The following is a 12,507-nucleotide window of genomic DNA, read 5'->3' on the forward strand; positions in this document are numbered from 1 at the left end:
TCTCGGTCTGTGGTTAACTAGTTTTGGCATAATACTCTTAACTTGTATTATAAAGTTAGCTGACAATACAAGACTCCAGGTTATCAGCAAGGTTCTTTCTGCTGCTCATGCCAAGTTATTAAAGAAGATAATAAATAGATTTAAAGCAGAGTCTCTTAAATGGATGTCCTTTCAACATAACCTGTGGGGTTTGCTTTATCTTTTGCCCATCCTGTGCTACTACTTTGTTTTCTAGTTTAAATAATTTTCCACCTCGTATAAGAAGCTGAGTTATGTAGCTTATATTTTTGGCAGTTCTTTTGTATTTTATCCCCATTTACCTCTAGGTATACATTTCCTTCAAAGAATATCCTCAAGTCTTGCATCCTAACTAGTCTGGATCATTTCTCCTTCCACCTCAGCCCCCTAAGTAACTCAATTCTCACTGCCCTTTTAAACAAAAATATTAGTAAAAGTTTCTAATGATACAGCTTGATTCTGTTATATGTAATCCCTTGAATCATAGATTGCTTTGAGTTTTGCTTCAATATTTGTTGAAGTAACTATATATTCAGTTTTTCCCCTTTAAATACTTGAGTGTTTGTCACTCTCATTTCTGAAAGCAGAGGCAAAAATCACAGTTTTGTCCTATTTTAGGTGTTGTCTTCTCTACTTTTCCTCTCCACAGAGCTGAAGTGTCTTGTGGCTTTGTATGTTCATGGGATTTAACCTAACTCTTTTTGTAATTTACTGGGGTTTGTTTGGTGGGTTGTTGTTTTTTCTTTTGTTTTCTATTGGTGGGTTTTTTTTGATTTTGGTTGGTTCTTGTTTTGTTTTTTAAGAGTAATGGTATTTACAGAACACTTCTGGTTTTGCAGTCTGTGCTGATACGAACTTGTCTAGTTTGGCCTGAAGCCCTTTCTTGCAAGATATTTCTGTTTTGATAGCTTTTGCATCTCTTAGATTTGCTCGTCTGGAAGTTAAAGAAATTCGAATTCTGATTGTTGCTCAAAACTCGAATCATCTGAGTCAGGTCGATTTTTTTAAATAGATTACTTAGTTTATCCTGAAACTATCTTCCAAAAAGTGATCAAAAATCAGTATTGAAATTCAGCTAAAAAAGCAATGAGATATTTAATGTTTGTCCAAAAGGAGGTAATTTCCAGCAGTACATATCTGTAATAACCTTGGTTTTTTGTTTCTTAGCCAAATGTGACCCTGAGGTCAACTGTGGGTAACAAAATAAACCTTTTTCTTTTCTTTCCTCATTACATTAGAATTTATTGTTTACTCTGGCTAAGCTTGCATGTGCACAGTTGCCTTGTAGGCCCCTAAACTTTTTTGAAATTCACAGCAGAATAACCTGAAAATTTTGCTGTAAATATTCCAAAAGTGTCACATAATGGTAAAAAGTTGCGATGCTGCATCGCTGGTATGACTTGGTAATCCACGTATGTGTTGCTTTCATACTCTGGTTAGTGTTGCAAAGTGCTTTGGGTACTTAATTGTAGCATTACTTAGCTTAGTTAAAAAGGAGTTCCTAAGTAGAGAAAACTTTATAGTCAGCTTCTTGATTTCAAATGATTGTGGTTGGTCTTGAGCACTCACCAGCAGTTAGTTGCACCTTCATCAAAGGTATTTACCTTTCACTTGATATATTAACTTTTCTTTTCCTGGTATGATTTTTTTTGTTTTGTTATTGTGTAACTGCTTAAAGAATACATATGCTAGATTGCACGGGTTTGTCAACAGGTCTCCTGCAGTTGCCCAGAAGCATTTTATGTGATGAAACTTGTCTTGAGATACCATAATAGAAAAACCTTTCTAAATTTAAGGTATTATCCATGCTTCTGAATCTTATTCCAGGTTTGGTGGCTTGATGGCCTCCTGCTTTAATTGCTTCCCATAGCATGGCTAATCCCCAATTACATAGCATTTATCCTTTTGAACTCTCAGTGTTCGTGAAACCAGTATTTTAGCTGAAATAACTAGGTTTAAATGCAATTCAAGTAGCAGTTATGGGTTGTGTATATTAGCCTTGCCAAGTTTAGGCTATACTATTTAAACAAGTTAATAGGAAAAAAAAAAAAGTGCTAAAAGGCCTGACAGTCCCTAGCATGTTACAGATTTGACCTGCTGTTTCTGAGTGTAGTTGAACTACAGTATATGATATGCTCAGTGAAATCAGATGCTCAGCTAACTTTGTCAGCTAATGATAAGTAACCCACATACTAGTTAAGCAGTTATTCACTATTTCAAATAAGAATAAATTGTGATGATTTTCAAAACTCGTCTGCTTTTTTTTTTTTTTGAGTCCCTGGTTTCTATAAGCATTGTAAAAGCTGTGGATGTAAAATGTAATTGGTCAGAAGGCTTTATCCTCTGTGTGCAATGACCCTGGGTTGGACATGAGTAAACTCTTAATGATCAATTTATTCCAGCGAGTATCTGGCTGGAGTTTCATGTGTGCTTCAGGCTAGTGGTGGTTGTTAGACTACAGGCTGTTGAGTTACACTTCAGTGCCACTGGTTCTTCCAGTTGCTCTCTGCTTTTTGCTCACACTAGCATTTGTATGGCTGGATTGTGAATTGCATCAGAAACTGATATGGATTAAAGGCTGCTGCAGGTTTTTGTTTGTGTTTGGTTATGTTTTTATTGTTGGTTTGTTTATTTTTAAAGTTTATTGGATTTTGTTATTTGAAACTGCAGTTCTCTTTTAGCAATTATTTTTTAGATTGAATACTTCAAAGATTGTGGTTTATGTATTTGTGAGGTGGTGGGTGCATATGGCATAAGGGATTGAAACAGCAGTCATTTCATACCACGAGATTAGTTCCGAGTTTAGTGTTCTGAATGCTGTTTCCTTCCAGTGTACAACTTTTCTTTTCCTGCTTTGTAGGAAAAGGTAATCATGGGCAGAACTTGTGTAATGGTTCTTTCTGGAACTATACTGAAGGCTGTATCGTAGATGTGGAAGAAAAAATCATTTGTCTTCCTCCTTTGGTTTAGCAAAATCTAGCCAAATTCTAATGCAACAGGGCACTGCTGAGAGCTCAGGAACTGCTTGCAACTTCATCTTAACTGATAATGATGCTGTCAGATAAATTACCAGTGAACCTTAATGCTTTTCAATTTTAATTGCTACGTGCATTTTTCTCCTTGTAGAACTTGACATAAAACTAACAGTAAACCTCAGACTCATTAAAATCTTTCTTCAACACATGGCTTTGCTGGCTATAGGAATATGTTTGCAGCTATTTAAATACTGTATTATCTTTGAGTTGCAGAAAGACAATGGGACCACTGGCAAGCTGACAGAAAACGTGCATCCCCAAGAAATTGAAGGGCAGAATCAAGAATTGTCGGCTTTTTCTCAAGCAGTTACAAAGTAAGAAATTTCTGAATACAAATCAGCTTTTGGAAGGCGAAAAAAGAAAAAAAAAAAAGCTGAATAATTAATTTTTAGTTAGGTTGACAGGGCCAGTCCTACCTTTTTTGCTTGATGGAGTGGATTTCAGTATGTGTGGGTTTCCCTTTTTTTTTTCTCTTAGCCCAGGTTTTTCCTGGTTTTGTCTTGTTTGGTGGTGTTTTTTTTTGTTGTGTTTTATTTTTTGTGTTTTTTTTTTGTTGTTGTTGGTGGTGGTGGTTTTGTTTGTATTTGAGCTGGTTTTGTTCCCCAGCTCCTCCCTTCCCCCTAAGAATGTAACAGCACTGTAAAGGTTTTTACTACCAAGGTTTTTGGATTATCATATTTCCTCTTTATTCTTTTGGTCCTTTGATTTTTTCCTGTTTTTTTCCCTTGTTTTTATAATATCTTTTTATTCTCAAACTATTTTTCTGTATCTACCTCTACTATCTTTTTAATACAATTTCTTTTGAAAGAATTTTTGGAGTTTTGTTGGCGTTTTGGGGGTGGGTTTTTTTTTTTCCTTAGTTGATACAACTCACTAAATCCTGTTATGCAGTGGCTTTCCAGCCCTTAAATGCTCTAAATTTAATTGCTTCCCTGACTAGAATTCTGTGACAAATAAAACTTTCAAACTTGTTCCTGCTTTGATCAGGTGGTGAAGTTTCTTCAGGTCATACCAGAGAACATGGGACTTGATAACCCAGAATACTCCTTCTTTGTTTTTGTTTACTGCCACAATTAAATGAGTTCTGTTTTTTGGTTTTGTTTTGCTTGCTTCATTTAGAACACAAACTAGGAGCCTTGCCTTTTTGTCTCTCAAGATCAAAATCCAAGAAATAATGGGGGAAATGGGTATCTTTGAATCTGAAGGATAACAGCTCCTTCTAAAGCCAGGAATGTTTATAAAAAATAAAAACAAACTATAAAACCAATGAGAATTCATATGAAACTTACTGATGAACAACATTAAGGGAAATTCGCATAAAAGAGGCTTGTTGCAACAGTTTCTAATTAAATCTATTTGTTGGCTTTTCTTTCAAGATGCTGGGCTTAAAATGGAACTTCCATGACTTGAAATAACTATTTTCTGCATAGTATCTAAATTCAGATTAGACTTCCAAAAACTGAGACATATAAAAAGTTTTGTGGTCTCTTGCACATAAAGGCAATTACTCTTTTTAAAAAAATCTTTTTCAACAAATGCTATGGGTTAGCTTTTTAAAAACTGTTTTAGGGCTTAGCTTCTACAGAAGCTGCATATGTCCTGTAAGCATTGACCTATTAAATATTTAAGCTCTGTGGAAAATGTGCCTAATTATAAGCTAGTATTTTTTTTCCTGTGTAACTACTATGTGTATAATTACTGTGGGCAATGTCCTACTGACAGTAGAAAAATTAAATGGTGTTTTGTACATCCAATTTAGGTAGAGAGCAAAAGGTAGTTTTTACTGTTCTGGTTTGTGGTTGTTATCATGTTATTTTGCTTTAGTCTTAGACTTATCCATTGCAGTGCTTCATAAGCCTTCTGTACTTTCAGATTGAGGACCAAGTTTCCGTATGCTAATCGGCAAACAAATCCAGGCTTTGTGCTGAGTCCAGTCACGCTACAAAGAAATATAAGTGGGGAGAGTGCCAGTATCAAGGTTTCTATAGAAATTGAAGAATTCCAGCAACCAGTAACTTTCACGTGTGATGGTATGTTTCTGCTTTTTAAATTGGAGTTTGCTTGTAAGACTTAGAAAGGTGCGTTAAGTGTACACTCTGTCCTGGCCAATGGCTTTCAGTTGTTGAAATCCCTGGGTCTCAGGTGTATGGATTACTCACAGGGAACATGGAAAAGGTAACTGAAGAAGAAATCTATTCTGGGTCAGTGCCTCCGTCAGAAAATATTTAGATGCTGACAAAGTAAAACCTTTTTTGAAAAAGGAAAGACAAGCAAACCAGAAGCACCATTCATTCTATCCACAACTGGTAATGTTAAAATAATTTTTCAGGAGTTTGACCTACTTTATGCTTTTGAGGGGACAACACCAGGACACAGATTCTTAACTATTTTTTTTTTAAAACATACTGATGTGTTCTTGCAGGCTATGTAAATTCAGATAAATTGCTGTTGGGAAATCAGAATCAACATGGAAATTATCTGTTACTTGAATTCAATACATGCTTATGAACACAAACACTCAAATAATGCTGTCAGTGTACCACAGCTAGGCAGCCCAGTTTTATGGATTACCAGGATTATTAGTTAGGTTGGGGTGAAATTTGTACTTTTGCCTTGTACATATATTTGTATTTTCTGTGAAATCAAGACTGCACAGCATGTTTGCACTAAAGGCTGTAACTCTGGATGTTAATTCTGGCAGTTCATGGTGCTAAAATAATTGATGATAAATTGCCTCAGGAGCTACTTATTTTTTAGCTTCTCTAATCTGTATTATCTCAGCCTTTGTGGGGGTTCCCATTCTCAGACTGTGACACCTGGTAGAGGATCTGTGCTGTGGTGGGTTTTTATTATTTGGTTCTCTAACAGTGTAGATGTTTTATACTTGCTTGTTCTCAAAAGATACGAAGCTGCTCTATTTTCACTGGAACTAGCTGCTTCATTTGAAAACAAGTTCTCAATGCATAACTGTTTTCATTATTAATTTGCTAGACCTAAACAGTTATTCTGCTGAGATTTTATACTCTTTTGTTAAGAAATTAGGTGGAATGTAAGTGTAGCCTAGGAAGGGTTTCTGCCCTTGATCCTTGGGTTTATACTTTCCTAATATTACAGGCTTAATCCTTTCCTACAAAGGCTTTGGTAGCACACCTAAACTGTTCTGGCTTCAGCCACTTATTCCTGGAAGTTTCGTGAATATCTTGGAATGTATTTTGCATTTTAGCCCCACTTATCTTATTCTTTGTGCTTTCTGCTCTCTTCGTTTATCTGATGCTGACACTAATCTCAATAAAAACTACTTGCCTTCCATAGCCTGTGAAAGATGGGTGTCTGTAGTTCCTATGTGACTAGTAATAGATGTATTTAAAGTTATTCTCTTCCTTTAATTCCTTATGTACTTGGTCTAGTTGTTGCATATCTTATTGTCCTACTGTTCTAGAACTACTTTAGTGTAGCTTTTGAGTCCTGCACAGAAGGGTCTGAAGCCTGCCAGTGTTCTGACAACTCAATGTGTGGAAAGGGTCCAGGAGGAAAATGGATTAACTTCAGGGTTTATCTTGGGTATACCTTTTATTTATTTATTTATTTTGTGTTTATTAGACCTCTCACAGAAGTGTAAGTCTACCTGAATAATCATAGTGTGTCAGTAAGAAATGAATGTCCTCCAGTAAGACAGAAGGCAGGGAAGAAGCATTGGTAGCATTATCTTTGCATTATTCCACTAGGTGTTGCAGGACTGGCAGACCTTTGCTGATGCAGCCTGTAGCTATAGTCTATAAACTATTGCTGCATCATTTTTCTCTAACCACCACCATATTATCTGCTGAAGGTAGTACAGGAGTTTCACCCTAGATTAGTAAGTTAAAAAGCCTTAATAATGAGTTGAAAAGCATTTCTGAATTTGTACTTCTTTTCATTGCTTGTTCTTGAATTCCACATACTTGTTCTTCGTATGATATCAAATACCTTATGCTTGTAATAACTAGTTATCTGTTACTGAAACAAAGCACTTGTGTTATCCTGTGGAAAATACTGTTGTGGCATTGCCTCTCTGTATCCACCATAGTAGTAACATTTCTTTCTGAAGAAGATTTGGGAAAATCAGTAAGGTCCCTGGAGGAGGTAAAAAGCTAAACAGTCTGAAGGTACTGATAAAAAAATGCTATTATACAGTGGTTTTTAATGGAATGTTGAGTTACTTACTGACATGGTTTGTAATGATTTAGGAAGATCAGAAACTAGATAGGGGTAGAGAGCATTTTGTATTTAAAGTATTTATGGTGTTAAATATATCTGTATTTTTCATCAGTGACGACTGGTGGCTGTGGGAGAATTGATTTCGGGTTTGACTGGGATTATTTCTTTCACTCCGTAATTGCTGGATGGAAGAGAAGAACTGTTTTAAAAAAAGCAGTTGGAGCTTGAAAGTGCTGGTAGTATTGCTTTTTGCAAAGGCTGGGTGATGCTTTCTGAGATCTGATCTGTACAATCTGGAAACTGGCCTTGACAAATGTAAAGAAAAAAGGACTTTCAGTAGGATTTGCCTCTGATTTGGCTAATAGTCACTTCCTCAAAAGCAGAGCAAATAGAAAAGTTTCATTTCCAATTCTTCAGATACTGATTTTTAAACTAAGTAGCAAAGGCTGTCCTTATCTAAAAACTCCTGGAAAACAGACTGAGGACTGCTTTTGTACTTTTGGTCAAGTGACTACGCTGTATACTAATTTAGAAAGGATTTATTGATTTTATTAAACTGCAGGCAGGTTTTATAATTGCCTTTCTTTGTGAGGACAACCCCCCCCCCCCCAAAAAAAATGAAGACCTCAGACTATGAAATTTAAGAGATTATAAAAGCGTAAGAGTCTTCCCTGTGAGTATAAAAATAAATTTCATTAAATAAATATGATTTGTGAGTGAATAATTGTTAGTATTACTTGATTTATATTTAACTTTTAGATGTAATTTCTTTAAACAGTGAGTTCCCCTGTTGAGCTTATAATAATGCAGGCGCTTTGCTGGGTGCATGATGATTTGAATGAAGTGGATATTGGCAGCTATATCCTGAAAATCTGTGGCCAAGAAGAAGTTTTACAGAAGTAAGCAAACTCTTCTTCATTAATATTTAACTTCATGGCTTTTCATGGCACAGTTACTGGAAAGCATGTGTTTAATGATTAAATGTGTGAAAGCAGAAATCCTAAAACATGGGAGAGTCACACTTTCCACAAAGATCAGATCTCTAGAGTTGCTCTGGGATGCAGCAAAGTGAGTTCTCATCACCTTCCTAAAAATCTATTCTAATCTGCCATCTGTTGTGTTGAACACAAGCAAGTTTTTTCAGATGCAGATTTCTAGAGCATTTCTGTAGATGGATACTGTAATTTTCAGCTGCTCTTCAAATTCTAGCAACCATGAAAAAAATCTACACATGACTTCTGATTTCTAATAATTTGTGTTACTTGGTTTTTGTTTTGTTGGGTTTTGTGGGGTATTTTTGGTTTTGTTTTTTGTTTGGTATTTTGTTTGGTTTTGGTTTTGTTTGTTTGTTTTTTGGGTTGTCTTTTTTTTCCTCCTTCTCCCCCCTCCGTCCTTCTCCCAAGCTAATGATTTACAAATCCCCATTTTTTGGGGGGGTTAGAATACTTGGTTTCCATGTTAGCCACAGCAGTTAAGAGCTTTAGCCAAAGGTATCTGTAATAGTATACTAAAACTTCTGCAGAAGTAAAAATCAGATCAAGTAGTATGGTGTGGAGGTTAATTCACCATTTCCTTATTTTGAGCCAACAGGTTGCCTCAGATATTCCATGTGAGGTTTGGGTTTTCTTGGAAACACTGCATACTTTTGATGTAACTTACAGCTTTCTTTTGTTTAACAGTAAGCACTGCATAGGAAGTCATGAATATATTCAGAACTGTCGGAAGTGGGATACAGAAATCAAACTGCAGCTCTTGACCCATAGTGTAATATGCAGCGATCTTGCACGAACAGTAAGTACCTCCTAAACTGCAGCAGCAACATAAGTCTTCAGGAGATTGGGAGTTCGTATCAGAGTTGATGGATCTGAGGCATAACCTTTTGTGTTTACAAATTACTGTATCTGCTTGGTGTTGGGAATTATATCCTCTTACGCTGAGAAGTTGAAATATGTAATAAATTCTTACAATGCAAATTGTATAAATACAAATGATGTTTCTTATTAGGAAACACTATAGATGGAAAACATATGCAACCATTTGATGTAAACTTGAGGTCTGAAAAGACAAGCAACAAATTTTGAGTTAAATAAAAGTTGAGAACAGTTTTTGCATTTAATTAGGTATGTATCAAACCATAGACAAAGGGAGAAATATTTGATTTCTGCATAGTTAAGCACTTGTTTGGTGTATCTTCCCTCTTCCCCCTGTCCCAATACATACACGCTTCATAGGCTGTTAATTAGTTATTTCTTTTTCTCTTTAACGATACTACTTGCTTCCCCTTTTACTCCGTGGATATTAATAATAAAACTTATAAAACAGTATTAGAAATTGTAGGTAATAAATCCAGTTCTCATGTTTCTAATATTTCACTGCAGGATGATGATGACAAAACACCCATACATCTAACCAAACACCTCTACAAAGTAGAAAAGCCTTTCAGAGAGCCTGTTATAAGGTAATATTATGTGGTTGGTTTTAGTAATCAAGTCCATTGCTGAATTTCTGACCAAAGTTATGTTATTCTCTGGCACTTGTGATCAATAACTACTATTTTTTGTAGGTCTTCTATTGAAGAGCTTTTTGATGTATATCACAAGCAAGTTAACTTAGCTCTTAAAAATGAGGTAAGGTTACTTACAAGTTATTGCTGAACCAAAAGTAGTATGAGAAAGTTTCTTAATGAGATAGTTGGGTTTTCTTGGGGAAAGCAAGATCTGAACAAGCTGTCAAATGTAAGTTTGTAATCGTGGATTTTTAGATTGTTTTCCTCTTTTCTTCCTAGCTTTTCTTGGAAATGAATTATTACCTAATCATCAGAATTAGAAATGTATCTTCCAAGTCCTGGGGTGCAAAATAACATTTTTCCTCAAAAATCTCAAAAGAGATGAATTTGTGGGAATAGGGAAAAGGTGTGAATTCTGTCAGTTGTCAGCCATAAATGCTATATTGGTAGCAGATACAAATCTACACAGGTGAGCATTAATTGTTGGGTAGAATTGGAGTAACTGAAGCATGTTTGGAGAATACAAGTAAGTTTTACGCAAATTGATAATTTTTTATTCTGCTCTATTGGATTAATTTAAAATATGCTGTCAAAATCATTGTCTGTTTCAGTGTATTATAGGTAGCTTAAAACATTGTGCATGTGGAGTAATTTCCCAAATGCAAAGGCAAGCTGAAGATACTTCTAAAAGGAAAAGCTTAGTTTAACTCATAGGAACGTAACTTGGAGATGTAAATTCTCAAATATTCGTTAACTATGTTCCTTAAACTGTTTCTATAAGAACAGCCTTGAAATTAATGACTTAATTACAATATTTTTCATTTCCACTATGTTTGTTTGCCTCTCAAAGGAATGCAGGCCTGAACAAACTGATGTCCACTATTTACATATTCCCTTGATGTTATTTAATTACCTTGATGGTGATTCACCCTGTTCTCAAGGGTAATTTTGAATACAGTCTTTTTGTAGAAGAGTGGGATGTTACTGCTCCTTAATATGGTGGTGGTTTTGTTGCTTTGCTCTTGCAGCTGCTTCAGCTTGCTTTTTTAACTGTGATTTCACAGGCTGAGATGAGGAATGCAAAACATCTCAATTCAGGCTTACATGTTCTACTGTTTCTACAGTCTTTTTAAGGATGGAAGATGTAGCTTGTAGGTGATGGTCAGATTCAAATATCATCAGTTACTGCATTTTAAATTTCACTTACTGAAGTGAATTCCTATACATATTCAGTAGCTCAAGCTTGCTAATCAGTGAAATGGGATAAAGTAATCCATAAATAACTTGTACATAGCCTTTGAATTTTATTCAGGTTAATTTGAGAACCTGTGAGCAAAACAGCAGTGGAAATTTTGCTTTTCATATGTCAAAACAGGTGTTATGTTTAACGTGTTAGCTTTGAAAGTATGGCTTAAATATTTACAGTGTCTTCTGTTTTATATGGTTATTTTCTTACCAGGATGAAGTTAATTGTTGCCACATAACTCCCAATCCAAAAGCTTTATGATTCAAATGGCTTCTTTGTTACCATTTGTAGGAAGGTCATGAGAATATGTCTGGGGGGGACGGGGAGGATGTAGGCCAGGAATCAGTTTAGATTTCGAGGGCATGTTACACTAATCCCTTGTGACTATAAGTAATTGTGAAAGAAACGTATACATAAAGCCTTTAAAAAGTAAACCGTTATTTTGAAGCATCTGTTTTCATTTCCTACATGTGTTCTTTAAAGTTGGATTAGGACTTTGCTTATACTAAAGAGCAAACAAAAACGATTCCTGTGGAGTGTGCAACCCCCCTTCCTTTTCTTCTCCAAGATTTTGCATTTGCATTTACATTTTTGCGTTTGCATTTTGCAATTGCTGCATATGGAAGAACCATTTAAATAATATGTAAGGCAAAAGTTACAACAGACTATTTTCAAAAAGCATATTAAAGTGAAATAAAAAAGATGAAGTTCCATTATGGAAGCTATACTGTAGTGTAAGTGTAATATAAACCTATATGCTGTTTTAAGAGGGCTGAAACTGAAGTGCTGCTTCTTTAGCATTCCTTCCTCACTCTAATTGAATATCCTTTTTTTAATCTACACTTACTGTGCCATGAGGGAATTTGAGCTTAATATCTCATTCAATAATACTTGTCTGCCAACAGCTTAATAGAAAAACAATTGGAAGCCTCAGTGTTTCCCAGGACCCTATACTATAATCCATACTAATGTTTTTGGCATTGATAACTGTGCTATAAGGAAGTTCTCAATACTGAAGTTTTTGTTTAATTCTTTCTCCACAGTTTAATGTAATTGAAATATGCATCTCATAATGAAATTTTCTTGGCAATACATTCTATTAAAAATAAAAATAAAACAATAATGGGTTTCATGATCAGATGAATCTCTCTCTTACTAGAACCAGCATAAAGCAGTAGATCACGTAATTAAGACTGTCAGAAAAATCTGTTCTACATTGGATTGTGTAGAGACTCCTGCAATAACGGAATCAGTAAAGAAGCTAAGAAGGGCTGTTAATCTTCCAAGGACTAAAAATGCTGAGGTAAACTTTGACACTATAAATTGTATTCTGAGGTATGCTTCTTAACACTGATAAATACTACTTCATAGTCTTTCGTAGCTGAAAATACCAGCAACAGTCCAGTCAGGGTTATGTTTTGGTTTGTTGTTTTTTATTTTAGCTGGTATCTTTCATTTTATTTTAACATCTCTTTGCTGTTAATGCATTAACTGCTTGTTTACAG

The 12,507-nt window shown here is 35.2% G+C and overlaps 1 protein-coding gene across 3 annotated transcripts in view; it reads left to right on the top strand.

Annotated features, from left to right (window-relative positions):
• PIK3C2A (phosphatidylinositol-4-phosphate 3-kinase catalytic subunit type 2 alpha) overlaps window positions 1-12,507 on the top strand; it is a 52,834-nt gene that overhangs the window by 14,974 nt on the left and 25,353 nt on the right. Inside the window, exons 3-9 of one of the 3 annotated variants that reach the window (XM_057418184.1) lie at window positions 3,261-3,367; window positions 4,926-5,083; window positions 8,029-8,149; window positions 8,930-9,041; window positions 9,629-9,708; window positions 9,814-9,877; window positions 12,162-12,305. In XM_057418184.1, the coding sequence (XP_057274167.1) occupies window positions 3,261-3,367; window positions 4,926-5,083; window positions 8,029-8,149; window positions 8,930-9,041; window positions 9,629-9,708; window positions 9,814-9,877; window positions 12,162-12,305 (786 nt within the window). The remainder of the gene's footprint in view (window positions 1-3,260; window positions 3,368-4,925; window positions 5,084-8,028; window positions 8,150-8,929; window positions 9,042-9,628; window positions 9,709-9,813; window positions 9,878-12,161; window positions 12,306-12,507) is intronic. The other 2 variants (XM_057418185.1, XM_057418186.1) reach the window with 2 other exon arrangements.

The sequence above is a fragment of the Pezoporus wallicus genome, unplaced genomic scaffold, assembly GCF_028554395.1.
Source record: "Pezoporus wallicus isolate ANWC-B61680 ecotype Strahan unplaced genomic scaffold, APGP_CSIRO_Pwel_v1 contig_2025, whole genome shotgun sequence".
In the NCBI taxonomy this organism is placed as follows: Eukaryota; Metazoa; Chordata; class Aves; order Psittaciformes; family Psittacidae; genus Pezoporus; species Pezoporus wallicus.